General features: G+C 30.0%; 2 protein-coding genes across 2 annotated transcripts; both read left to right on the top strand.

Annotated features, from left to right (window-relative positions):
- Nucleotides 1–10,314: 10,314 nt before the first annotated feature.
- LOC129875285 (delta(24)-sterol reductase-like) lies at nt 10,315–13,652 on the top strand. Its single transcript, XM_055950738.1, has 3 exons — nt 10,315–10,386; nt 11,550–12,815; nt 13,031–13,652. Exons 2-3 carry the CDS (start codon nt 11,559–11,561, stop codon nt 13,484–13,486), a joined length of 1,713 nt encoding a protein of 570 aa, XP_055806713.1. The 5' UTR covers nt 10,315–10,386; nt 11,550–11,558; the 3' UTR covers nt 13,487–13,652.
- Nucleotides 13,653–19,563: 5,911 nt separating this feature from the next.
- LOC129872602 (exopolygalacturonase-like) lies at nt 19,564–23,075 on the top strand. The gene is made up of 5 exons (XM_055947546.1): nt 19,564–19,581; nt 20,120–20,203; nt 20,597–20,887; nt 21,900–22,415; nt 22,851–23,075. Exons 1-5 carry the CDS (start codon nt 19,564–19,566, stop codon nt 23,073–23,075), a joined length of 1,134 nt encoding a protein of 377 aa, XP_055803521.1.
- The last annotated feature ends 3,708 nt before the right edge of the window (nt 23,076–26,783 follow it).

Below are 26,783 nucleotides of genomic sequence, written 5' to 3'. Positions count from 1 at the left end.
TAAGTAAATTATTCAAAATTTATTATATATATATAACAAATTTTCAAATATCATTTTCATTTAGAAAATAAAATTAACATTTTCTTATTTTATAACAAAACATGATCAAACACCCACTTAGACCATCTCCAACCCCTCATTATTGTACTAATTCTCTATATTTAAAAAGTAAATAGCACGATATATCCAACCACTCTTTACTTCATCCTCTACTCTCCAATTTGGAGAACTAATATTCACTCTCTATTTCACTTTTTGATAATTATGACATTATTTCTACTATGCAACATTTATAAATAATATATTATAAATCATTTAAAATCATTAATTAAATTTTTAATGTTTGCAATTCTTTTTAATGTAATATAACATTTACAAAATATATTATTTAATATATACTACATTCATTCCGAATTAATAACATTTCAAATAGTTTTTTTAAAAAAAAAATCGTCAGTTTAATTTTTGTCAAATATTTCAAATATTTTTTAATCAATTTTCCTCAAATATTTAAGTGATATAATTTAAAATTATTATTAATTTTCACTAAGAAGAATGCACAAAATTAAATGATAAGATGAAAATTTTAATTTAAAAATACAATACCTAACATAATAACTTAAATACAAGATAACAATACAAAAAAATAAAAATGAAGTAGAAAAAAATGATTTATATTATGAAATAAGAAAATAAAAATGAAATAAATATAATAATATAATATTAAAAAGAGAAAAAAATATTCTTTTTTAAAGAGAAAAATAGAAAATTGTATTAAAATTGATTGTCACGTAAATGGAAAACTCTACATTTGGAGACTAAAATAGAGGGTAAAGTTGGTGATGCCCAGTAACTAAACTCAAATACAAAATAAATTAAAATTCACTTATCTTTCAAAACAAAAAATATCGCCTGGTACCATACAAAGCTTAATGGGATTATTTATTGCGAATTAGCCATAATTGGCATTCTTAACCTTTAAACATGACAGCCTGTGCACTAATGAGTGGGAAACATTAGTTTGATGGATGTCACTTCACATTATTGTCATAGTAAGGAAAAGGCATAAATTTCTATTCGGATCATATTTGAAAATTTAGTTAAACACTTAAACTATTATAATGATTTATTATATACAACAACAACAACAACAACAAATCCAGTATAATCTCATAATGTGGGGTTTGGGAAGGGTAGAGTGTACGCAGACCTAACCCCCACCTTGAAAGGTAGGGCGGCTGTTTTCGAAAGACCCTCGGCTTTAAGAGAGGACAAGATAAAAGGTCAGATGGGGCAAACATATAGAAAACAAGATGAAAACAGGAATAGCAAAAGGGAAAGTCGTGGTAGAGTGGTACGGAAAGAAAGAGGCATAACTACAATAAATAAATAAATAAGATAAGATAAGATAGATAAGACAGTCAACGTACAACGGCGCCACAACTATAAACAACAATACAATGCATAAATCAAAAGGCAATAAACAATGGACAGAACTACAACTACTATGGTGCAAAAGATGAATCACTTAGCCTTTAATCCTAATCTGGGTCCTCCACGAAGGAAATTATAGTGCGCTAATGCGCCTACTAGTAGGGTAGGATAACGCGACTATGTACTAGCCTTCTACCCGAATGCGGGTCCTCCACACACTCCTATCTAAGGTCATGTCCTCGGTAAGTTGTAACTGCGCCATGTCTTGTCTAATCACCTCTCCCCAATATTTCTTCGGCCTACCCCTACCTCTTCTGAAGCCATCCATGGCCAACCTCTCACATCTCCTCACTGGGGCATCCGTGTCTCTCCTCTTCACATGCCCAAACCACCTAAGTCGTATTTCCCGCATCTTGTCTTCCACTGAGGCCACTCCTACCTTATCCCGAATAGCCTCGTTTCTAATCCTGTCGCTCCTTGTATGCCCACACATCCATCTCAACATTCTCATCTCGGCTACTTTCATCTTTTGGATGTGAGATACCTTAATTGGCCAACACTCCGCCCCATATAACACAGTCGGTCTAACAACCACTTTGTAGAACTTGCCCTTATGTTGTGGTGGCACCTTCTTGTCACAGAGCACCCCGGAAGCGAGCCTCCATTTCATCCACCCTGCCCCAATACGATGTGTGACATCGTCGTCAATCTCCCCTCTGTCTTGCATGATAGACCCCAGGTACTTGAAACTACCTTTCTTTTGGATAGCCTGGTCACCAAGCATAACTTCTGCGCCAACCTCATGGGGTGTCTCACCGAACTTGCACTCTAAGTACTCTGTCTTGGTCCTACTCAGCTTAAACCCTTTAGACTCCAGGGTGTGTCTCCAATCCTCCATCTTAGCGTTAACTCCGCTACGAGTCTCATCGATCAGGACTATATCGTCCGCAAAAAGCATACACCACGGCACTTCACCTTGAATTTGTCGCGTCAATACATCCATCACCAAGGCAAATAAAAACGGACTAAGGGCTGATCCTTGATGTAACCCCATCACAATTGGGAAGTGCTTTGAGTCTCCTCCTACTGTCCTTACCCTGGTTTTGGCGCCCTCGTACATATCCTTGATCACTCTAATGTACGCCACCGGTACACCTTTAGCCTCCAAACATCTCCATAGTATTTTTCGTGAAACTTTATCGTAAGCCTTTTCTAGATCAATGAATACCATATGCAAGTCTCTCTTTCTCTCCCTATACCGCTCCACCAGTCTCCTCATAAGATGGATAGCTTCAGTAGTTGAGCGTCCCGGCATAAATCCAAATTGGTTCTCTGAAATAGACACGCCTCTCCTAACCCTCATCTCCACCACTCTTTCTCACACTTTCATAGTATCGCTTATAAGCTTGATACCTCTATAGTTGTTGCAACTCTGGATATCTCCCTTGTTTTTGTATAGAGGGATTAGTACGCTCGACCTCCATTCTTCGGGCATCGTTGTTGTCCTAAAGATGACATTAAATAACCTAGTCAGCCACTCCAAACCTACCTGGCTCGTGCTCTTCCAAAATTCACCAAGGATCTCGTTAGGTCCGGTCGCTCTTCCCCAGCGCATCCTACGCACAACACGCTTAAGATCTTCGACCGAAATACTCCTGCAACACTCACCAACGCGAAGCCTCCCTGTGTGTTCCAAATCTCCCAACATAATTTCTCTGTCTCCTTCTTCGTTCAAGAGTTTATGGAAGTACGACTGCCATCATTTAAATATATAATATTTAAATATTATATATTTAAATTATTTTAAAATGAAACTATTACACATCTGAACGCTTAACATCACTCTTATAGTATGTGGTGTTTTACACTCGTTGTCACGTGGTGCCACGTCAGTGTCACATTATTGCCACGTCATCACACGTCAGAAATTATAAATTTTAATATTTTATTTTCTTCTCTTTATTAATTGACTTTTATTTCATTAACTATATTTTAGACTAATTAACTCTTAATTAATTATTAACTATATATCCAATTTTTTATTTTTTTTCTTTTCTTTTCTTTATTAATTAATTTTTCTTTTATTAACTATATTTTATATTAATTAGCTCCTAATTAATTATTAACCACTCATCCGATTTTTTATATTTCTTTTCTTTTCTTTATTAATTAACTTTTGTTTTATTAACTATATTTTATACTAATTAAATTTTAATTAATTATTAACTACCCATCAATTATTAACCACTCATCCGATTTTTTATATTTCTTTTCTTTTCTTTATTAATTTTTTTTATTAACTATATTTTATACTAATTAACTTCTAATTAATTATTAGCTAACCATTCAATTTTTTATATTCTTTTCTTTTCTTTATTAATTAATTTTTCTTTTATTAACTATATTTTATACTAATTAACTCCTAATTAATTATTAACTACCCATCCAATTTTTTATATTCTTTTCTTTTCTTTTATTAACTATATTTTATACTAATTAACTTCTAATTAATTATTAACCACCCATCCGACCTTTCCTCCCAAACCCCAATCGTCTTCTCCATCAAAATCGGGAGAAGAATTCTTTTTTCTCTTAATAGATTTTGAAAGAAAAAAGAAAACAAGATTCAAAATGGGAGTAAATAGAGGTGGGTGTGAAGAAGAAGAGGGTAGATGGGTGTGAAGAAGAAAGGATGTGAGGCTGGGTTGATTTTGTTTTTTTTAATTTTTTATTTTAATGAGTTTTAACAGAAAAAAATCAAGATTCAAAATGAAAGTAAATGGAGGTGGGTATGTGTAGAAGAAGAGCGTAGATGGTGTGAAGAAGAAGAGGGTAGGTGAGTGTGAAGACGAAAGGATGTGGGGTGGGTGATTTTGATTTTTTAATTATTTTTTTTACTTTATAGAAAATCTGACGCATTTTTTTTTGTCACGCCAATTTTAGGGGTAATAGTTTCACTTTTAGGTAGTTTAGATGTGTAATAGATCGCCATGATAGTTTAAGTGTAACTAATTTTTCGGTATAACTTCGAAGAAAATTTATGTCCTTTCCCTCATTGTAAATACTTCTTTTTAACATACTTTCCTTTTTAGATAGTTTGAAAAGGAAAAAAATAATTTCTCCTTCTGATAATATTTTATTTTCTCTGTTAATATTTATTTATTTATTATATTATTTTAAGATGTTCAATAATATTTATTCATTTTATAAAATTAATAAATAGTTTACCATGTTGTATCAATTTTTTTCCTTACTATTAAATACTATTTATTTTTTAATATTTAGATGACTTATATTTAATAAGGATGATTTGTTAAAACTATCCTATCATTTAGGGCTTCTTAATCGTTGTATCAAGTTAATAGTGAACAATTGATACTGGATAGTTTGAGTAATTTTAACCCTTTCCTCTTTTAGCAAATTTTTTATACTAACTTTTCACATAATATATTTAATGTTATAAGATTAAAAAATATTTTGATATATTTAAAAATATGTTGATACATTTTAAAATGTCTTTAAATTAAGATCACAAAATTTGATACATTATTTTAAAAAAAATATATTTCAAATTTAAATAACTTAAACAAATTAAAATAAAAAAAAATTACGAGTAGTCTAATACGGCACGTGATTCTCCAATGGAATCGTAACGAAAAGTAGAAAAGGAAGAACTTCCCTCAACTCCGGACTTTGGTTCCTCGACTCTCTCCACGTGGTCCTGTCCTTACACGTGTCTCTGCAATTATTTAACGGTCCAGATTTGTTTTGTGAACTAAATAATTTTCAGTTTATTTTTTTTCGGCGAAATGACCTTGGGACCTCTGTATTTGGCTCAGTTTGTCACCTAGACTCTTCTACTTACTATTTTGTCAAGTGAACACTTAAAATTATTAAAAACATATTTTTTAAAACCCCTCTGATCATGTTTGTCTCTCAATCGCGCTGATGTGGATAACACATCAATATCCACATTAGATATAAATTGCCAAATCTGTTTTTATTACAAATAATATATTTTTTTAAAGAAATCTCAAATTCATCTCCAAAGCCCTTTTTTTTTAGATTTCTTTCCAATTTTTCTTCTCTTTCTAGATCTTTCATCTATTTTGCTATTTGGATCTTATATTATCTTCTTTGTTTTTTTCTTCCCATGTAATTTTTTTGTGTTGAAGAGGAATTAGAGACAAGTAAAGTTTTATTATGGTATTTTATTATAAATTTTGTTATTTAATGGTGGTGATAAAGTGACTAAAATGGAGGGTGAGAGAAAGAAAACAAGAAGATGGTCTTTATAGAAAAAATTATCAAAAATGTTTTATATAAAATTGTGTTCAATTTTGAAAGCATCGAACATATGTATTTCAAAAAGCCATCTAAAATCCGATTTTATTTCACAATCAAGAATCTCTATTTTTTTGCCCTTTTTCTTTTATCCAAATCTAAATAATTTTTTTTTTCTTAATCATACTAGAACTCTCAAATGATAGAAAGAATATGGGAAGAGAGAGAGATATCAGAAGAATTGTGTGTAAGACTATGAGAACAGATAGAAAAAGTGTGTGTGTTGGTGGTGGGGGTGGGCGGAAATTATGAGGAGGAAGAAGAAGAGTATAGTAGATTAGGGGTGGGGAATTTTTTTATTTTTTTTTAATTGTTATATTTTTTCTTTTAACTTCAATATTTAGTCTTCACTTGCTTTGTAACGCGTGTAATCATATTTTTTATCTGATTCAGCAAAAAAATATCACATAAGCTTGGTCAATGGTCAAAGAGGTTTAAAATAATGTATTTTAAGAACTTTAAGTGTTCACTTGGCAAAGTCGTGAGTAGAAGAGTTTAACTGACAAATAGAGCCAAATACAGGGCCTCCAAGGTCATTCCGCCTTTTTTTTTCTACTTGCAACTTTGTACGCCTCTTAATAAATATTTCTTCTAGTTCTTATCAGCTAAAGTTTGGACATGTAATTTTATTTAACGATTTGAAATTATAAGATGAAATTAATATTTGGACATGTGATTTGAAATTTTTATAGCCTAATTTTACATTTTTCAAAGGCAAAAATTGACCCACAAGTATATTTTACATCTACACAATTTTTTTTACGAAAATACCAAAGAAACGGTGAAATATTCATGGATTATGAACACGATAATATAATCATTAGTACTATTAATCAACAAACGACTTATATTTAAAAAAATAGTACACTATAACTCTTAACAATTTTATTTTTTTATTGAACTAAAGTTCGATTAATAAGTGTTGTATTTTTTTTTAGGATATCTCAGTGATATTGTATTGATACTTTTGTTATAAACTTTTGCTTATCTGATACTATTGCATAAAATCTTAGGGTAATTTTGATAGTTTTCACGACTTATATGAATTTTATGTTTATGAAGAAAAAATACAATTTAAAAATTCAAGTTGCATATTCAAATAAAATTCAAACTTAATCTCATATGATTTCATTATTTTCTTTCTTTTTTGATTACTTTCCTCGTGTATGTATAAGTCCGAATGAACTTTTTTCTTGAAGGATCAGAAAAAAATGGGTTCGGATCTCCTGTGGGGATGATTTGGAAGATCCAAAACCAAAAATATTTATGGCCAAATGCGTCCTTAAGTTAATTATTGAGGCTTTTTCATAGTTAGAATTTTTTTTAAAAAAGTTTAAAAAAAATAAATACGAATTTTTTCTTCTTCATATTTACATTTTTTTAAATAAGTTTCTTAACTACTTTATATTTTCTATAAGAATAATTTAGAAATAATAAGAAGGGTAATGCTAGAAAATAGTCTTTAATTTATATTCTTAAATATTTCATTTAAGGAATATGTAATATCCCAATAATTCAATTAATATGAACTAGAATTGATATGAGTATTTTATAATAATTTTCATATTAATTGATACCTAGAATTAGGTCTTAGAAAATAATTTAAAAATAAAAAATAAAATGTGATTTTTTTTAATGTATTAAAAATGATAAATAAAAATGAATTTATTTTTGAAATAATAAAACATGTAAAAGTAACAAGTATGGATTATTAGCTGTAGTTAGCAATTCTGTCACTTGGGTTTCAAAAGAGCATAATTTGATTATGAATTTAACAGATCCAACTATGATCTTCGAATCAACAATATTTTTAACCTGGGGTTTAACAATAATATTATAAGGAAAACTGAAAGATAATTTAATAAACGACGCCTGCAAGTTTGCTGTAACATTTGTTTATTTACATCTTGGATTCTTCATTATTCATAATTAATTGAAACTTTATAGTTATTTTCTGACATGTCTTTAATCTATGTACACGTTCCAGACCACATTTAGCTATGAAATTTCATTTTTGGGGTATTTTGTGATTTGCCCAATTTCTTTAGTATTATATTTTCATCTGGTTTTATTTTTCGTGGATATAAGTGGGAGACAGAAAAAAACTATTAAGATTGTCTGATCAACAAATGAATCTCGAGTTCTTGACCATTGAATAAAGTGGACGAACACGTGTAACTTTTAAGAAATTTTAAAATCTAATTATTGTAATTTTATGTAGTTATTTAATATCAAAAATATTATGGAAAAGATAATAAATTTTTTGTTAATTTGTTAAAATAAAATAAAATATTTATTTTAGATACAGAAGAAGAGAAAAATGAAACAAAGTAAGTATATATAAGCATGATAAATCTCAACAAGATCATAGAAAAATAATTTACTCATAATTTAATAAATTTCTTTACAATGTTGATGATTCTATTGTAGGCATCAAAATTTTGGAGGCTACTCTATACTAAATTCTAATTTATGCCTATATAAAGAGTATTATATTCATTTAAAAAGACATTTTGAAGATTTCATAAATTTATTAAGTATTAATAAAGAGATTAAACTATGTCAAACTCTTCTTGATAATCTTCATGGAAATCAAGTTCAAATCATCCTATTTAGTTTGAGAAATATGTCATTAACGGACATCGAATCATAATGGAGATCAAATTCAAATCATTCTAGTTCGAGAAATAAACCACTAACAGCCCTCGAATAGAGAAAAGAATCAAAGGAACAAACAGATTTGTACCTTCATATTTTATCAATAAAATTATATTTCTTCATATTTTATTTGTGATTGTAATTTATTTTTCATCATTTTAAAATTTGTTGCAAACATCTATACCACATTTTTTTTAGAATTTATTGATAGTGAAGGTACTAGAAATTCTAATATGATTTTTTTAAAAAATAAATAAATCAAGAATGTAGCTCAACCAATGTTAAGGAACGATTCAAATAGAACCTCCAAAATCTAACTCGTACGATTAATCAAGATAGTTTAATGAGCGGAGTAAGAGTAATAATTTTGAAATAGTTTATTAAATTGATTGCGTTTTAATCATTTTATAATCATTTTAATTTCAAAATTATTTTATTTTATTATTTATAAGTTATTTCATAAAAAAATAACAAAATAATCAAGATATATTTCTCTCATCTCATCATTTGCACTCAATTTTGTGGCAGACAAGTAATTTAATTTTCACCAAAATAATGTCTTGGAAAGCGGGCCTAAGGTCACGTGGTTGTCAGCGGGCGATAGGTTACTTTGTCCTTTTCCCTTATAATTTTTATTCCCTATTTTATTTTTCATTATATTAAAAATTTTCTTTTTTACTTATCTAATTTAACATATCAGAGAAAAAAAAAATACTAATTTTTATAATAATTTTAAATCTATTAAAATTAAACATCAATTAATGCACCAAGAATCATTCGTTTGTAACAGTATTTTATTATTAGGATTTGATCCTAATTTATGCAAAATTAATTTTTATGTTAATTTTAATTTTTTCGTAACATTATTTTATCTATAACAATAATGATATTTAGTATAACGGTATACTATTTATAAAATTACCTTTCAATAATAGATATATACTTTTTGTATATAATAAAATATTAAAATATTTGTAATAATCATTATTGATGTTATTCACGTAATAAATTTTAAGTATAAATATTTTAAAAGATATATTTAAATGATATCCGTTAATTATGACCCTCACTTCACGATGAATAATTATTGGTGTTTAATCTTTTACAGTCACACTCTTTTAATTTTTTTAATTAAATTAATTAATAAATATATTCCTTTTTTATACATTAATTTACTAAACTAATTGTTTTCATACTTTTCTTTATAAATAAGATCTAAACAATACTCTCACTGTCTCATAATAGATGGATATCTTATTGAAAATAGTTATCTCATATTATTATATTACTTACTAAATTAAGTTAATATTAATTAAAAAATTTCACATTTTATTGCTACAATGAAATGAATATGATCTTTTGAATGTGAACAACCCAATACCAACTATTCATATACTTTATGTATATTTTTTTTATGAAAGATAAAATAATAAAATTAATTAATCTATTAATAATTTTTAATTATCATATAAAATAAATAATGTCCAGAAGGAGCACCTCACTATAATAATCATAAAATTTTCAAATGATATTATCACTCTAATGAGATTTGATTGTATATATAAATGAACGACTCTCCAAAAGTGATCAAGAATGTAAAATTATATTGATACTTTTTTTGACCTTTTCTAACAATTGTAGACTTGTAGTAAAGTAGTGGGGTCATTTGAGTGGTGGGCTAAATTAAATGGTGGGCTAAAGATATTAATCTCATATTTTATTTAGATAATTTTGGTTGATTAAGAACGAATTATTATTTTATTTTCATTATTAATTTGTTTCATAAAGTGACATAAATTATTTATGATTTTGTCTTTGTCCTTCCACCAACCAAAGGACATGTTTTCCCGTAAATGCCCCTACTGTTGTAAGGTCTCTATAAAGCACACTCTCATCCTTTACTAAACCATCTCTCATTTTGGGGAGTACACTTTGCACTCCAATTATCAGGTACTCATTTTTCATCTCTTCTCTTTCTCTCAATAAATATGATTATGATTATTATTTTGTTAAATTTAAGCAAATTTTAAAGCAATTTATTTGAGAATTTTGGCAGGCAATTATGTGTTGAAAAGCATTTGTTTGTTGTACAATGCATGACATATTTAGAGTAGAACTTATTAATTTGTTGCTCAATCTATTGCTATGTTTCATGCATGGCTGTAGTTATTGGTTTAATTTTCGAGTTATTATTATACACCAAAGTTTTAAAACTAATTCTTGCTAAGAAAAAAATATAATCGTACTGGTAATGGTGCAATAGTAGCATAGACAGTAATTTGTTTGTTTTGCATATCTACAGGTAAATTGCCATTTTGCAATGAGTTACTTACTCTCTTTTCGTTGACTAGTGTTCTTCCCTAATCTTGAATAAATTACCGAGAATGCGAAATAGTTTGATAGACTCTTGTACTTGTTTTAGATTCTCATCTCATACTTCGTGAGATTTCATTGGGACCTTAAATGTGACAAAAATGGACAAAATGCCTGATTTACCGCTCAGTTGATGATTTTACTTTATTAAAAAGCAGAAAAAAGTACAGAAAAAACATAACTCCCTTCTTCTTTCACTTGATTTTTCTTCGGTAGGTTCCTGATTTTTATTTGAAAGAGGAGTGAGGCTGAGGATATAAAATGGAAGAGTTGAAATAATATTATTACTAATTAAAATGACCATGGAGGTCAATTAGTCAAAGTTAGATTACTTTTGAAAGACAATATAGATTAGTGACTTTTAATGGTTAATTAGTATAAGTTGAGTGGCGGTTCAGACATTTTAACTCGATTTTTAGTCCGTTATACACATTTATATCAGTTGATTTTACAATGATAATTTGTAGCAAGAATGTGGATAGTCACAATGGCCATTGTGCATAAATTATGCCATTTTGGCAGAGCTTCTGTGCGTTATTTATATCATGTAGATGCTGTTTGACAAATTAGAAGTGTTAATGAAAAGTAGTGCGGAATTGGATATTGGAAGTCTTGATGAAAATTAGTGCTCAATCGATATGCTTCAATGCTTAGAATATTGCTATATGTGATTGATGACATTGTTGTCTGTGGCATAATTAACTTGGTTTCATCGTTGTGTAACCGTTATACGTCGTCAGGTTTTGAAGATGTCCGATGCTAAGGCCGCCGCGGCCACAGTTCGTCCCAGGAGGAAGATCCAGTTGGTGGACTTTCTTCTCTCATTTCGATGGATCATTGTTATCTTCTTTGTCCTGCCATTCTCGTTCCTTTATTACTTCTCCATATATCTAGGGGATTTGAAATCTGAGAGGAAATCATACAAGCAGCGACAAATGGAACACGATGAAAATGTTAAAGAGGTTGTGAAGCGCCTTGGACAGAGGGATGCATCAAAGGATGGTCTTGTCTGCACGGCCAGGCCTCCTTGGGTTGTTGTTGGTATGAGAAATGTCGACTATAAACGTGCTCGTCATTTTGAAGTTGATCTTTCTAAGTTTAGAAATATACTTGAAATCGATACGGAAAGAATGATTGCCAGATGTGAGCCTCTAGTCAATATGGCCCAAATTTCAAGGGTCACTATCCCAATGAATCTTTCCCTGGCAGTTCTCGCTGAGCTTGATGATCTTACCGTTGGTGGTTTGATCAATGGGTTCGGGGTCGAAGGAAGCTCTCACATCTTTGGACTCTTCTCTGACACTGTTGTATCACTTGAGGTTGTTCTAGCAGATGGAAAGGTTGTTAGAGCTACAAAGGACAATGAGTATTCTGATCTTTTCTATGCAATCCCGTGGTCTCAGGGGACATTGGGGCTTCTTCTTTCAGCTGAGATCAAGCTTATACCAGTTGATCAATACGTAAAACTTACCTACAAACCTGTAAGGGGTAATCTTAAAGAGCTTGCACAGGCTTATGCGGATTCTTTTGCACCTAAAGATGGAGACCAAGACAATCCTACTAAAGTTCCAGAGATGGTAGAAGGCATGATTTATAGTCCAACGGAAGGTGTTATGATGACCGGTATGTATGCTTCGAAGAAAGAAGCCAAGCGAAGGGGTAATGTAATCAACAATTATGGTTGGTGGTTCAAACCATGGTTTTACCAACATGCTCAAACTGCACTGAAAAGAGGGGAATTTGTGGAGTACATTCCAACTAGGGACTACTACCACAGACACACGAGATCCTTGTATTGGGAAGGGAAACTAATTCTTCCATTTGGTGATCAGTTCTGGTTTAGGTTCCTCTTAGGATGGCTCATGCCACCCAAGATCGCTCTGCTCAAAGCCACTCAAAGTGAGGCTATTAGAAACTATTACCATGACCATCATGTCATTCAGGATCTGCTTGTTCCTCTTTACAAGGTCGGCGATTGTCTAGAGTGGGTCCACCGCGAGATGGAGGTAAAACTCTTATACTCCCCCTCTTTGAATTTCTTTGTCTTACTTTCCTTTTTAGTCTCTTTTTGGTTTTGGCAACTCTTTAATTTTAACTTTCCACGTGAAATGTGACGTGTATAAGACTGCAAGATTAAAGCATATTTTGGTATTAGCTTTAGTTGTTTTCAAGGTAATTATGCATCTTATAATCTGATTGTATTTGAATTGAATTTGTTTAGGTATATCCCATTTGGCTGTGCCCACACAGAATTTACAAGCTGCCAGTGAGACCTATGATCTACCCTGAACCAGGATTCGAGAAACACAAAAGGCAGGGTGACACCGAATATGCTCAAATGTACACTGATGTCGGTGTCTACTATGTTCCTGGAGCTGTCTGGAGGGGTGAGCCGTATGATGGTGCAGAGAAATGTCGCCAACTTGAGCTTTGGTTGATCGAAAACCATGGATTTCAGGCTCAATACGCGGTGACTGAGCTGTCAGAGAAGAACTTCTGGAGGATGTTTGATAACAGCCTGTACGAGCAGTGCAGAAGGAAGTACAAAGCCATCGGAACGTTCATGAGTGTGTACTATAAATCAAAGAAAGGAAGGAAGACAGAGAAGGAGGTGCAGGAAGCTGAGCAAGAGAAAGCTGAACAAGAAACTCCTGAAGTTGATGAACCTGCAGATTGATTTTCGAAGACCAGTCAGTTTCATTAGAATTTCTCTTGGCCTTTTATCATCATCTGTTTAGTTGTTCTAGTATGAATTTTCATTTTAAATAACCACTACTAGTAAGGTCTGCTTCCTGTTCCAAATTCAAACAATGTTTCAATTAATAATGGTTAGTGCACTTCAATACTCTGAATTTTCATTTTCTTATACCTACTGTTTTTGTCAGACATTTCTGCCCGTTTAGCCATGCAAATTGTGAAACTTGAAAAAAATAGTTTCTATTTTCAATGTGAAAAAAATTGAAGTTGCGTTTGTCATGAAAAAAATAGATGGGTGATTGAGTGTCTCAACTATATCCTATTCTTTGATGATTAATGGAGAGCTCACTCCATGCTTTGATGCTGCTAGGGGATTAAGACAAATGGAGAGCTCACTCCATGCTTTGATGCTGCTAGGGTCTCAGTAGAAATCTGAAAGACCTGAACACTGATAAACAATTTAAACTATCATCCCAAGTATCAAAACTTGGACATCACACATCTCACTTTGCAGATGATTTATTGATGTTTGCCAGAGGGGATCTTGCATCGGTGTCACTACTTCATGAGAAGTTTGCCATCTTCACAGCAGCCTTTAACAAAAAGTGCTATCTATTATGAAGGAGTTGAATCAAGTACAAAGAGCCTAATTTGGAATGTCCTTAGGGTACTCTCAAGGTACTTTGCCTTTTAGGTACTTGGCTATACCGCTAGATACCAAGAAGCTTAGCTTATTGCAATGACAACTTGACCTCAAAGAAACTGTCTTATGCATGCAGAATTCAATTAGTCCAGTCTATTATTTTTGGAGTGCAAGCCTATTGGGCGCAAATGTTATGAAAACCATACAATCTTACTGCAGGAGCTACATATGATCAGGTACTAATGTCATTACCAAGAAAGCCTTAGTGTCATGGTAAAAGATGTGTCTCCCTACGGTAGCAAGATGATATAATCTCATTAATCTCAAATAATGGAACAAGGCAGCTATATTAAAAATGTGTTGGAATGTAACTACAAAGCAAAACAAAGTATGGATTAAGTGGATCCATAATTACTATATCAAGGGGCTGACTATGAAGGAACTAAGGGTGCCTCAACTGGCAAGTTGGATGGTGAGAAAACTCCTAGGAGCCAAAAACAATCTAAATCTTTTTCAAACACCAATTGGCAGTAAATGAAGTATTATTAGGGATCTCTACTTCAAGTTGCTAAGGGATCACCTCAAAGTACATCGGAGAGGACTAATGTTCCACAATTCAGCAACTTCAAAGACTACTTTCACTTTATGGTTGCAAGTGCAAGGTCGACTATTTACAATGGATAGAATGCTTAAATGGGGCTTGGTGAAGGATTCTAATTGCATTCTGTGCAAACATAAATCATAAACTAGAAATCACTTATTTACAGAATATTTGTACTCATGGTATGTTTGGACTAGACTAGTACAATGGCTGCAGATCTCAATTCCACCACTTCAGACTTGGGATGAAATGCACCATTAGATCCTACAACATATTAAAGGCAAAGCGCGAGAGGCCAAAGTGCTACAGATGGTATATACTGAATTCATCTATGCCATATGGAAGGAGAGAAAGACTCGAATATTTGATAAGAAGGAGACATCTAGGAACAACATAGCGCGAAGTGTGGCATTCATCTGCAATGTGCGAGTTTAGACAACAGCTAGACAGATTCTAGAAAATTGCAGATTTTCAAAAGTTTGGGTAGATAGGAGTTATATAGCAGTAGTTATGTGTAAGGAAAAGTGGTTTGTGGTAGTCTGACTTCACTTTGTAAATACATTCTTTGGTGATTAATAAAATGTTGAATAATTTTCAAAAATAAAATAAAATACTACACATTGTGGTGTTTTTTGAATTTTTATGGTCGAACATGATTTTCGATATTCAACTTTGTGAAAAAATTTATTGCTAAAACAACATTGGTGTATATTGTTGATTGGACCTAACTCAATCAAGATATTAGTTCAAAAAGCAAGAATTATCTTAGAATATTTAAAAAAAATTAAATGTCCCTTCACCCATGAATATAAGACTCAATATTCTCGCACGTTTAAGACTAAACATTTGTAGCCTAAATAATAAGACGAGGGCGTAATATCAAGTAAACAATTTGAATTAGTCGTATTATAAGTAATTAATAAAATTGTAATGTTGTCCTAACTCAAACCCTAAGTTATCTTTGCCAAAATCATATATTCCATTTTCTTTTCAAAAAAAAAGTGAAGTGGACAATGAAACAAAAAGTATCCGTTAGAAAACTAGAACGTTATGCCTACCGTTACAAATCCAATTAATTCCCCCACAACATTTGCCTATAAAAATTATGGCAATATCCTCTCTCTAGTCTATGTTCCATTGAAAGCAAAGAAATTAGAAAACTTAGAAGAAGAGAGATGGGTATGGTAGTAGTTATTTCTCTTCCATTTATACTCTTTACAATTCTTATTGGATTTGGATGTTTTTTCTTTGGAAGAGCTAAAGGTAGACAAGATCTCAAAAATAATCCCCAAGTCTTTGGGGCACCTACCCCACCACCTGGCTCTTCTGTTACTGTTCCTTTTCCTTCAACTCATAATTTCAAGCAAGAAAATACTTCCAATGTCTAAAAAAGTTCAAGACATGATCTTTTCTTTCTTGAAGTTGTAGCTTTACATGATAAGATAGAAGGATAGTCCACGTATATTTTATCCTTTCAAATTCCATTTATGGGACTATAACGAGTATGTTATTGTTGTTGTTGATGTTGTACAGTATATTTGATCATATTGGTTATGAAATTGTATGAATTGAGTTTGAAAAAATTTGCCTTCCTATTATTATTTGCAAGTAAATTTTACTACTCCTGTATTACTTTTAAGTCACATAATTTGTAATATGAATGTCAAATCGACTAATACGATGAGAATTTGAATATAGAATTTTTAAGTTTTTTTTAAAAAAATAAATTTATATATTTAAAAGCTACATAAAAATAATATTATTTCCTCAATCCTAATTACCATGATAATATTTAATTGGGCAAAAGTTAAATGTTATCAATTCAAAATATTAAAGAAGTATTTGAAAAGGAAAAGTTGATTTTTTTTTTCATTTAACTCTCCAAATGCTAATAATGTCACACAAAATCGTATCTTCTACTTAATTCATCTCTTCAAACAAAATGGTAAAAAAATCAATTACCCTTGAATCTTGGGGTAATGTTTTGCATTAATTTTGTTTATTTATTAGGAAAAACTAATTTAATCAATTATAGGATTCTCATTAATGAATGAAGTTTCGACAATCAGAACGAAATAATTCAAAAGAAGAAAAAAAGGTAAAGCAATCTATATTATATATACACATATACTTCAGCATTATACCATAATATTGATTCATTGGAAATTATATACTTCATATCTCCTATAAACTATGGAATATGATATGTTACCCAATTTTTGATGATAAAAATCTAATATCGGGTGCAAAAATAACTTCAGCATTATACCATAATATTGATTCATTGGAAATTATATACTTCATATCTCCTATAAACTATGGAATATTATATATTACGCAATTTTTGACGATAAAATTCTAATATCGGGTGCAAAAATACCAACATGTTATTTAGGATTGATATAATATGTTATATAAGAACTATCTTTATACCGTACATTATTTTGCCTAATTCAGTGATTAAGAATTATTAGAAAAGCAACTCAACATAGTAAATTTCAGAGGATAAATTTATCTTGTTAAGGACCGTTTGACATAGTGTATAAGAATAAGTATAATTTAAATAAATCTCATAGTGTATAAGAATAAGTATAACTTAAATAAATTCCATAGTGTAGGAAGCAAATTATATCTTATTCCTATCCTTTTTCAATTTACAAAAATTTCCTAAATTATGAGCCATCAGGATACTTCCCAATATGCGTGATACATAACAATTGATACATTAATTAGCTGCTCTGTTATGATTAAAAAAGGAAACAAATCATAAGCATTAATATGAAATCCACAAATCAACACAAATCACGTTGATGTCAATCTCTCCCAAGTCATAACAATTTCAAACAATTCAAATTTTAAATTTTCTTCTCTCACATCTCCCTTAAATCTTTCCAGATTCAAAAATAAATTGAAAAAATTATCTGGTACATGATGAATGTATCTATTTTGTTGAGAAATTCAGGAATATGGGAAAGCGATGTGAGTTATGAACGATACAAAAGTGATGAAATAGTTGTTGGACGAACTACGACTTCACACAAATTGTAAAAAAAAAATTCAAAATCGATTCAAAATCATTGAGAATTATAAAGACATATTATGAATATCTCAATTTTGTTGAGACATTCATGAATCTGAAAAAACGAGGTGAGTTATGAACGATACAACACATGTATTATACTGTGTAGTAGATTTTTTTATTTATGATGTTGAGATGAATACATAAACCATGATACATTGTTGTTACGATATTATATACATCAGTTTGTCCATAAGGTGTTTGATTTTAGGTCTATACATTGCTGAGTGATGGTTATTAGGTATCAGATACAGGCTCTGTAACCTTTATGAATGTATCATGTGCAAAGATTTTTTAGAATTTTGTTTTCAATTTGGATATATGAGACTTGATACATAACTATTTCTAACATCAGTCGTAAATTGTTAAGTAGTGTAATACTACCAGATACATTAGAGAAGTAAAGATTGTCCGTAATGTATTTTCTTTTATATCTGTTCATTATCGTGTGGTCATTATTAAGTATCAGATACATGTATTGTTACCAACGAATGGGTAAGTAACAATAATTTGTATGAACGTATCATGGCTAGTAATGTGTATCGGATACATATAATATAGAGTATCTATTAATATGAAATATTGCAGTTAATATGTATCAATTACATTTTGTGAATATGTATCAATTACATTTTGTGAATATGTATCAGATACATGGCATGCTAAGGACCGTGTAATAGAAATGATAAGGGGTGCTAAGGACCACCACTGGAACTTCACTGATGTATATGTGTACGTAATTCACAGAGATGCAGTCAAAAGCTCAATATATATTTGGAGATAGGTTCATTTAAAATTGATACACTTAATGTATCACTAAGTGTATGATGTATCATGTGCATCATATTTTGTATCAGATGAAATAATTTTAAAAATTCATTCATGATGAAATTTATAACTTGATAAAATGCATTTGATACATTTTTTTGATAATTATGTATTAGCTAAATACGAATTTAACATTAAAGGAACAACATATTGTACAAACAAAATTAGGGTTTATATTTAGCTGACGATGCAGAATCAGGATACATTCAAACCCATGAATCAACAAAGCATCTAGCAAAAAATTCCGGTCACCAACTTTATGCTCAACGTTACGAACTACAACACCTTCATGCATAGATCTAAGTGCAAGCATATTACCAACCATAAGATTAACTTTTTTTCCCAGAATAAATAAACTGACCAGTATACATCCTTTCTTTAGCAACGAACAATTTCTCCTGATGCTATCAAAATTTTGAATATGAAATTTTTTTAAAAAATAGAACACAAAGATGAATTGTAAGTTGGGGAAGAAGAAGAACTAACTATGGAATAAGTTGAAATTGATTGACTGGAGAGAGAACCAATTTGAAATTCAAAATAGTAATTGCTGTGATTGAGGGAATGAAAATAGGATGAGGTTGGAGGAGAGAAAATAGGAAGAGAAAACGTGAATTTGGGAGTCGTGGAGTAATGTATCCGGATGTTTTGTTTTTTGGAGGAAAAAGAGCGATTTAAAAATATTTTGAAATAGTTAGAGAATAATAGAAAATATGATAAGTGTAGATAGGTAATTTTTCCTAAGAATAATACTGAATATAGTGTATCTGTAATATTGAGATTATTAATACTAAATTAGTTATGATGTGATTACTTATGTTGAGATTATTTCTTATCCATTATTTGATTTAGTGTATTCAAGGACAATTTTTATCTTTAACCCTGATTATCGATAATTCTAATACCATGGGTTGTGATGTAGAAGTAATATTATATATACGTTGAAAATACTAAACAAGATATTAAATAATACCTAAGCTAATAATATATTTTTAATACATCCTATCAAACGATTCCTATATATATTGATAGAGTAAAAAATATTCACACAATTAAGTTACCTTCGAGGTAATTATAGGTAAAGTTTTAATTAGTGTCTTCTTAAAATGGTAATTGACTTACTATTACTTGTTAAACTAAGTAAAGTATAATGTAAAAATCTTTAAGCTGTAGATCCATATAACTTAATTACATATTATAAAGTGGAAAGTGAGATGCCTCATTATAATTTGATGGATCTTCACATTAAAATTGGGATTTGATTTGTCTCATTTCCATTTTCGACTATACTAGTTTGACTAAATAAATACTCCAATAAATCATTTGCAAATGCCCAACTTAAAATTTTCATTTTCCACAAGTACTGAAGGAGAACACAAAATCAACAATTCAAAAAATGACTTCTTCCCATTTCTTCTTTCATTTTCTTTATTTCTTTGTTATTTTCTTGATAATAATTAAGGTTTCTCAAGTTCATTGTATTGATTCAGTGTTCAATGTTCAAAATTTTGGTGCCTTTCCTGATGGGAAGACTGATAATAACCAGGTAAAATCACAATCGTCCGTAATAAGTGAACCTATAAAGTTTGACGGGCAATCCTCTGTAACATGTTACAATACCACACTTGTCCATGAAGAGTTATTGTTGGATAATTACATTGCGTAGATAAGTAGCTTTTTTAATATATGTCTTTGACGTCTTTGTGTATTTATTTTTTTACATTTTAACTTCTTCTATTGAAAATTTCTAACTCTGCCACCAACTAAGAATGTTTTGATATTTTTATACAAATACCCGGTCAGATTCACTTATTACTTTTTTTAGTTAGTATATACATAGATTATACAGTGATTATATACATATTATATATATATTATATATTTGCCGATTATTGATAGCATTATTCTCACGTCCTTTTGTTTCTTATTGTGCACGTAGGCATTTTTGAAGGCATGGAACCAAATATGTCAAAGCAATGCAGGAGGCACACTCTTTATTCCAACAGGAACTTTCTTGTTGAATGCAATAACATTTAATGGCCCATGCAAAGGCCCAACCTATTTTAACATTAATGGAGTTTTGAGAGCTCCCATTGGGAAATGCAAAGATGAATACTGGATATTATTTCAGCATATTAATGGGCTCACTATTAATGGAAATGGTTCTTTAGATGGCCAAGGCCCATCTTCATGGTCCCTATATAATGCCAACACCCAAAATCCTCCTGCGGTAAAAATATTTCTTATTGTATATTAAATATTTTCTTACCTTTTAATTGTTTATTTTCTTAGTAAACACAACGGAAATCATAACTATACAATTTTAAAAAGAAGAAAGAGATAGCCAAGCCCTTGGCCCAAATTTAGAACGGATAACTTACATAAATGTACCCTTCAATTATCTATTTAATCGACATGGTCGAAGTATACACTATTTATATACTCTGATTGTATATATTGTGTATATGTGTACATATATATATATATAGCATGTACGTATATAATTTGCATAAAGTATACACTATCTATTTATTGTTTACATATTTTGTAAACTAGATGGTTCAAATATATATTGGGCTGTAATTTACTTATTTAAAAAAGGAAAAATTACTTAATTGAGTGTTTTTTAAAAATTAATTATTGATTTTAGCGATATTTTTTATTTATTACAATTTATAGCAATATATAGCAATATTATGATAAATCTACACTTGTATTAAAAGTTAATTATGCATATAATATAAATGTATTATAAGTGTTTTAAAATATATATTATGTTTGTGTAGTAAGAAATTGACATAATGTATTATAAATCTATTAAAGTATGTGATAAATGTATTATCTATCTATAAAACTTGTATTATATATGTTTTATAAATAGTTCTCTGCAATATGTATTAAAACTGTATTATAAGTGTTCAGTGAATTTTTTTTTATATTGCTATAAATGATAAATATTTTCTTAATTTTGTATATTTATGTAAGTTTTCCTTTAAAAAATTATAAATATCTTAATTTTGGAATTGAATAGAAATTTCAAATGTAACTAATGATTGTCATAACTTATGGAAGTACAACTACAATACTCCTTCCTCCGTTCCAATTTATGAATTTTTCGCTAAATAAGTGGTATCCAATATGGGTAAAATGTTGATTATGTTGATAAATATTTGTCAAATAAAGAAGAAAGTGTGTCGTATGAATTGGCTAACAAGATTTTATTTACTCTATATTGTAAACAGTCGATAAAATTCAACGGTATGAGCAATGCCTTAATACAAGATATAGCATCAATCAACAGCAAGTTCTTCCACTTCCAAATTAATAATTGCAAAGGAGTTCATTTCCGGAATGTGAACATAACAGCACCTGGCGATAGCCCAAATACTGACGGGATTCATATAGGCAACTCCAACGATATCATTATTAATAAATCAAATATTTCGACGGGAGATGATTGTATTTCTATTGGCCCTGGTAGTTCTAATATTCATATTTCTGAGGTTAATTGTGGCCCTGGACATGGCATTAGCATTGGAAGTTTAGGAAAGTACCAAAATGAAGCTGATGTGAATGGAGTTATAGTGACTAATTGTACAATTGTGAAGACTCAAAATGGAGTAAGGATAAAGAGTTGGGCACCTTCACCTCCTAGCAAAGTTTACAATGTCACTTTTGAAAATATTAAAGTGAATTATGTTAAAAATCCTATCGTCATTGATCAACACTATTGCCCTCACTCATCTTGTAGTAATCAGGTACGTAATTTATGCGACATATTTTTCTTTTTTAATTTTGTTTAAAAAGAAATAAACACTTTTTATATTTAAAATTAATTTAACTTTAACTACATAGACGTTTATAAATTTGATTTACACTACAAATTTGAAAAATATATATATTTTTCCTTTTAAATTGCCTTATCTAATTTAGAGATTAGATATAGTTACACCTTTCGATAACAATAAAATTTTATATTATAACAATCAAGTTCTCTTTGAAATCGATTTTTCACGTTATGTTATATATTCACTATACATATTAATATTTTTCACTAAACAATCAAATAATATCTGGACAAATCACTGTATACAATTGTGTATAGCTAGTGGTAAAAACCTATGACTGTTTTTAACATTTTATTGTTTGTAATGCATTTTTTCCTTGTATATTAATTATATATTTGTGTACAGGGTGACTCACAAGTGAAGATTTCAGATGTTCAATTCACTAACATAAAAGGAACTTCAGCTTCAAAAGTGGGAGTAGTACTTGATTGCAGCAAAAGTGTACCATGTCAAGGAATTGAACTAAAGGGTTTAGACTTAACTTTCAATGGGCAAGGCACCACTACTGCAACTTGTTCAAATGCAAATATGACTTTTTATGGACAGCAAACTCCTTCTCATTGTGCTTGATGATTCTTATAGCTCTACAAAAAAAATAACTAGGAATTTTGTTACTAGTAATATTTTCATAGATAGGTAGGAAATTGAAAGAATATATTGAGAGAGGAAACCTAGGAAATAGTAGTAGTATATTTTGGTTTCTTCCAATAAACCCTAGGTCAAAGGAAATGTTTTGACCTAATTTACCTTCTTTTACTTGAAGTAGCTTGTGATTTTTTGTTTATCTTGTTCTCTGTTTGATTTAAGTTATACATACAGTCAATATAAAGAATTTTTTTAGCCTCATTACCATTTGGACTTGGTAATTAAGGCGATCTGTTGGTATAAAATTACTTAATTACATTTTATATAATATATACTCCTTTTAAGAAAAGAAAAAGGGAGTATACTTCTAATATATTTACTTCAAATTAAAGAACAAACTGGACACTCCCTGGTCTGATGATCAGCCTGCTTTGGATTTATGAAAATTATTTCAAAATAGTGATAACAAGTCAATTTATTCAATATGGGTATGAGTAAGATATTTTTCTTCGATGATGTATTTATTACCCTTTTTCGAATTTACTACGGAGCTCGGGGCTTTTTCCTCCGTTTCAAAAAAAAAATGATCTTCTTTCCTTTTAGTATATTCCAAAAAGAATGATCAATTTTCTTTTTTGGTAAAATTTTAATTTCAACTTTCCAACAAGACGATTCGCTCTTGTCCTGTAACCAAGCGAAAGAGGATTCATGGACAGTGATAACAAGTCAATTTATTCAATATGGGTATGAGTAAGATATTATTCTTTAATGATGTATATATTACTTCCTCTGTTTCAAAAAAATGATCTCCTTTCCTATTTAGTATGTTCTAAAAAGAATGATCCCTTTCCTTTTTAGGTAAAATTTTAATTTCAACTTTTCACGTGACATGTTTAAGGCCACAAAATTAAAGTATATTTTGGAACATTTGACATAACTGTAATTTAGAATCACAAGATGAAAAAGTCTTATTTATTTTCATTAACTCTGTGTCAAGTCAAACTAGACCATTTTTTTTGAAATGGAGGGGTATGTGCTACGTGTTATTCAAAATCATATATTCTTAGTAGGTATTTGTCGATTTCAAATACTTTTTACTCTCTCTTTTTGCATTATGAAGTTGTTTTCGGTCATATTTTTTTGCAAAAGAGAAGTCATGTTTGTATCACTTTTTTGACTTGAAATTGATGATAGAATTGGAAAACAAGCAGTGGCGGAGCCAATGGGTTCAAAATCTGAAAAAGTAAACACACAAATTAGTGAGGATTCAACATCTATTATATATACATAAAAAAATATTTTAACCATATATAAATAATAATTTTCTGCCGAAGGGGTTCGGATCCCTAACCACCTCCGCCACCGAAAACAAGGTATAAGTAATTCCCCAAATTTGAAATTCAGCTTCAAGTTGAATTTAAATTTTTGTAATTAAATACTGACTTTAAAATATAATGTAAAAAATTATTACGGAAAAACGAATAATGCTCGTGACCTAAAAGTACTACTTCCTTAGGTTGATTTTAATGATATTAACATTCAATTAATCAACAAAATAAGTAAATTAGGAGATCTCACGTAAGATAAAAGAAGAGTTCGTGAGTCAAAAGAGTTATTTTTTTCCCTTCAAAATGCACAAAAGGCGGCTTAATTTTGGAGTTAGCCAAAACAGACACATCGCTCAATATTGAGCAATTTATCTTTGAATTTAACTGCCGTTAAACGACATCTTTTTTTTTACATTTCACTCACTATTGAGCGATTTCAATGAATTTTTTTTAGCTTCTTTCTCAAACCTGAGTGATACATTTTTTTTTAATTTTTTTTTTAAAAAATGCATCTCCTTCACACGAGAACGAAATTCGATATAATATATTTATTTTTTTAAGGGTTTCTCGCTCCGCTGTGAGGGGATTTTTTTTTTTTTTACTTCTTCAAACATTGTAGGATAATTAAGAAGCAGCATCTTCATCAAACATTCAGTACAACAAATTATTTTATCATCAAACATTCATTACAACAATTCCTAATTGAGAAGGAGGTGGGGGTGGGGGTGGGGGGAGGGGAGTCAGAGTAAGGGGGAGGAATGAAATATTATATGCTAAGTAATAATTAATCAACGTAATTTTTTATTTTTCCTTATAAGTTTTCATTACCTTCATTTCGAGGTTACCAACTAGACATAAAACCATTCACACTCGTTAGTTATATATATTACCATTTCAATTTTGTGAAAGTCAACTTGTGGTTCAAGCATGTTAGAACATGTCAAATTGATATATAATGTAGACTATTTCATATTTTTATTTTCTTTTTAGTAAAGGAGTTGATTTCCTTAAAGAAATTAATAGCACAATGAGGATAAAACTTGATAACAATTCGAATAGATAATGGTTAAAAAACGAACAAAAAAATAATAATTAAAGAGCAAAACGCTCACTGTGGAGCGAGAAGTGAAAAAAAAGGTGAAAAGAAAAAAGAAACGCTCCCACTAGAGCGAAAAGTGATTTTTTTTTTTAAAAAAAAAAAATTCGCTCACAGCGGAGCGAGATTTTTTTTTTTAAAATAAATATATTATATGATATTTCGTTGTTGTGTGAGCAAGATGCAATTTTTATTTTATTTTTAAAAAAAATTACAATGTGTTGCTCAGGTTTGAGCGACAAACTAAAAGAAAAATTTACTGAAATCGCTCAAGATGTAAAAGAAAAAATGTCGTTTAAGGACAGTTAAATCAAAAGATATATCGTTCAATGCTGAGCGATATGTCTGTTTTGATAAAATCCAAAATTAAGTGGCTCTTTATGCATTTTAAAGGGAAAAATTGACTCCGAACTCAATAAAAGAATTTGAAAAGTGAGTTATTTTATTATCATGGATTCAATGATTATTAAGATCCTCTTGTCACGAGAGTTTCGTGTGTTAGGAAGTGAAGGGATTGGCGTTTTGTGCTGTGTCCTACCTATTCAACTTGTTCATAACTCCAAGAGTTGCCGCTTTCGCGTTTGAAAAAATAAAAGAGGCATAGCACACATCAATATTCATGAATTGACACGATAGTGTTGATCAAGTGGTAAGTATTCTGCACCTTCAATTTTAAGATTATGGGTTTAAATTATTAAGGAATTAAAATAGAAAACTTTTAGAAAAGGATAAAAAATACATGAACATACAAGAAACGAGTTATGTGTGATATTTAAAACCACAAGGACCATTATCTGCATATATATATATATATATATATATATATATATATATATATATATAATGCTTAAGATTAGTCTATGATTTAGACTCTATCCTTCTTTTTTTAATAATTTGCCCTCAAACTCTTCAATTTTTAGCAAAACAATAAAACCACTCCTTTTATAAATTTTACATGAGGATAAAATAGGTATACAAATAAGAGAGAACAAAGAAAAAGAAAAAAAGAAAAGACATTACATTACATTTTAAAAGGGGAAATCTCAATAACTCACCTGATTTATTATCTCAACTTTTACCTTATTAATGAGTGTTTGATTTTCCACTTTATAATTCCTTCTCGTAGTTACCTTCCCTAACTGCCATTTTTTCTTCTAACACTCGATTTGAATGGTTGTTAAGTATTATTTTATAATGTATCATATTGTATTGTAGTGTGTATCGTACTGCGAATTGTTTTAATGAAAATAATATTGGGATAGAATGTAT

Source organism: Solanum dulcamara, chromosome 11 (genome assembly GCF_947179165.1).
Source record: "Solanum dulcamara chromosome 11, daSolDulc1.2, whole genome shotgun sequence".
Taxonomy (NCBI): Eukaryota; Viridiplantae; Streptophyta; class Magnoliopsida; order Solanales; family Solanaceae; genus Solanum; species Solanum dulcamara.
The sequence above is the reverse complement of the archived record's forward strand: the minus strand, read 5'-3'. Positions and strand labels throughout refer to the sequence as shown.

Coding starts and splice junctions, on each gene's coding strand:
- LOC129872602 (XM_055947546.1), top strand. Junction 20,204..20,596: donor GGAAGACTGATAATAACCAG/GTAAAATCACAA, acceptor TTGTGCACGTAG/GCATTTTTGAAGGCATGGAA. Junction 22,416..22,850: donor ACTCATCTTGTAGTAATCAG/GTACGTAATTTA, acceptor ATTTGTGTACAG/GGTGACTCACAAGTGAAGAT.
- LOC129875285 (XM_055950738.1), top strand. CDS start 11,559: ATGTCCGATGCTAAGGCCGCCGCGGCCACAGTTCGTCCCAGGAGGAAG. Junction 12,816..13,030: donor GGGTCCACCGCGAGATGGAG/GTAAAACTCTTA, acceptor GAATTTGTTTAG/GTATATCCCATTTGGCTGTG.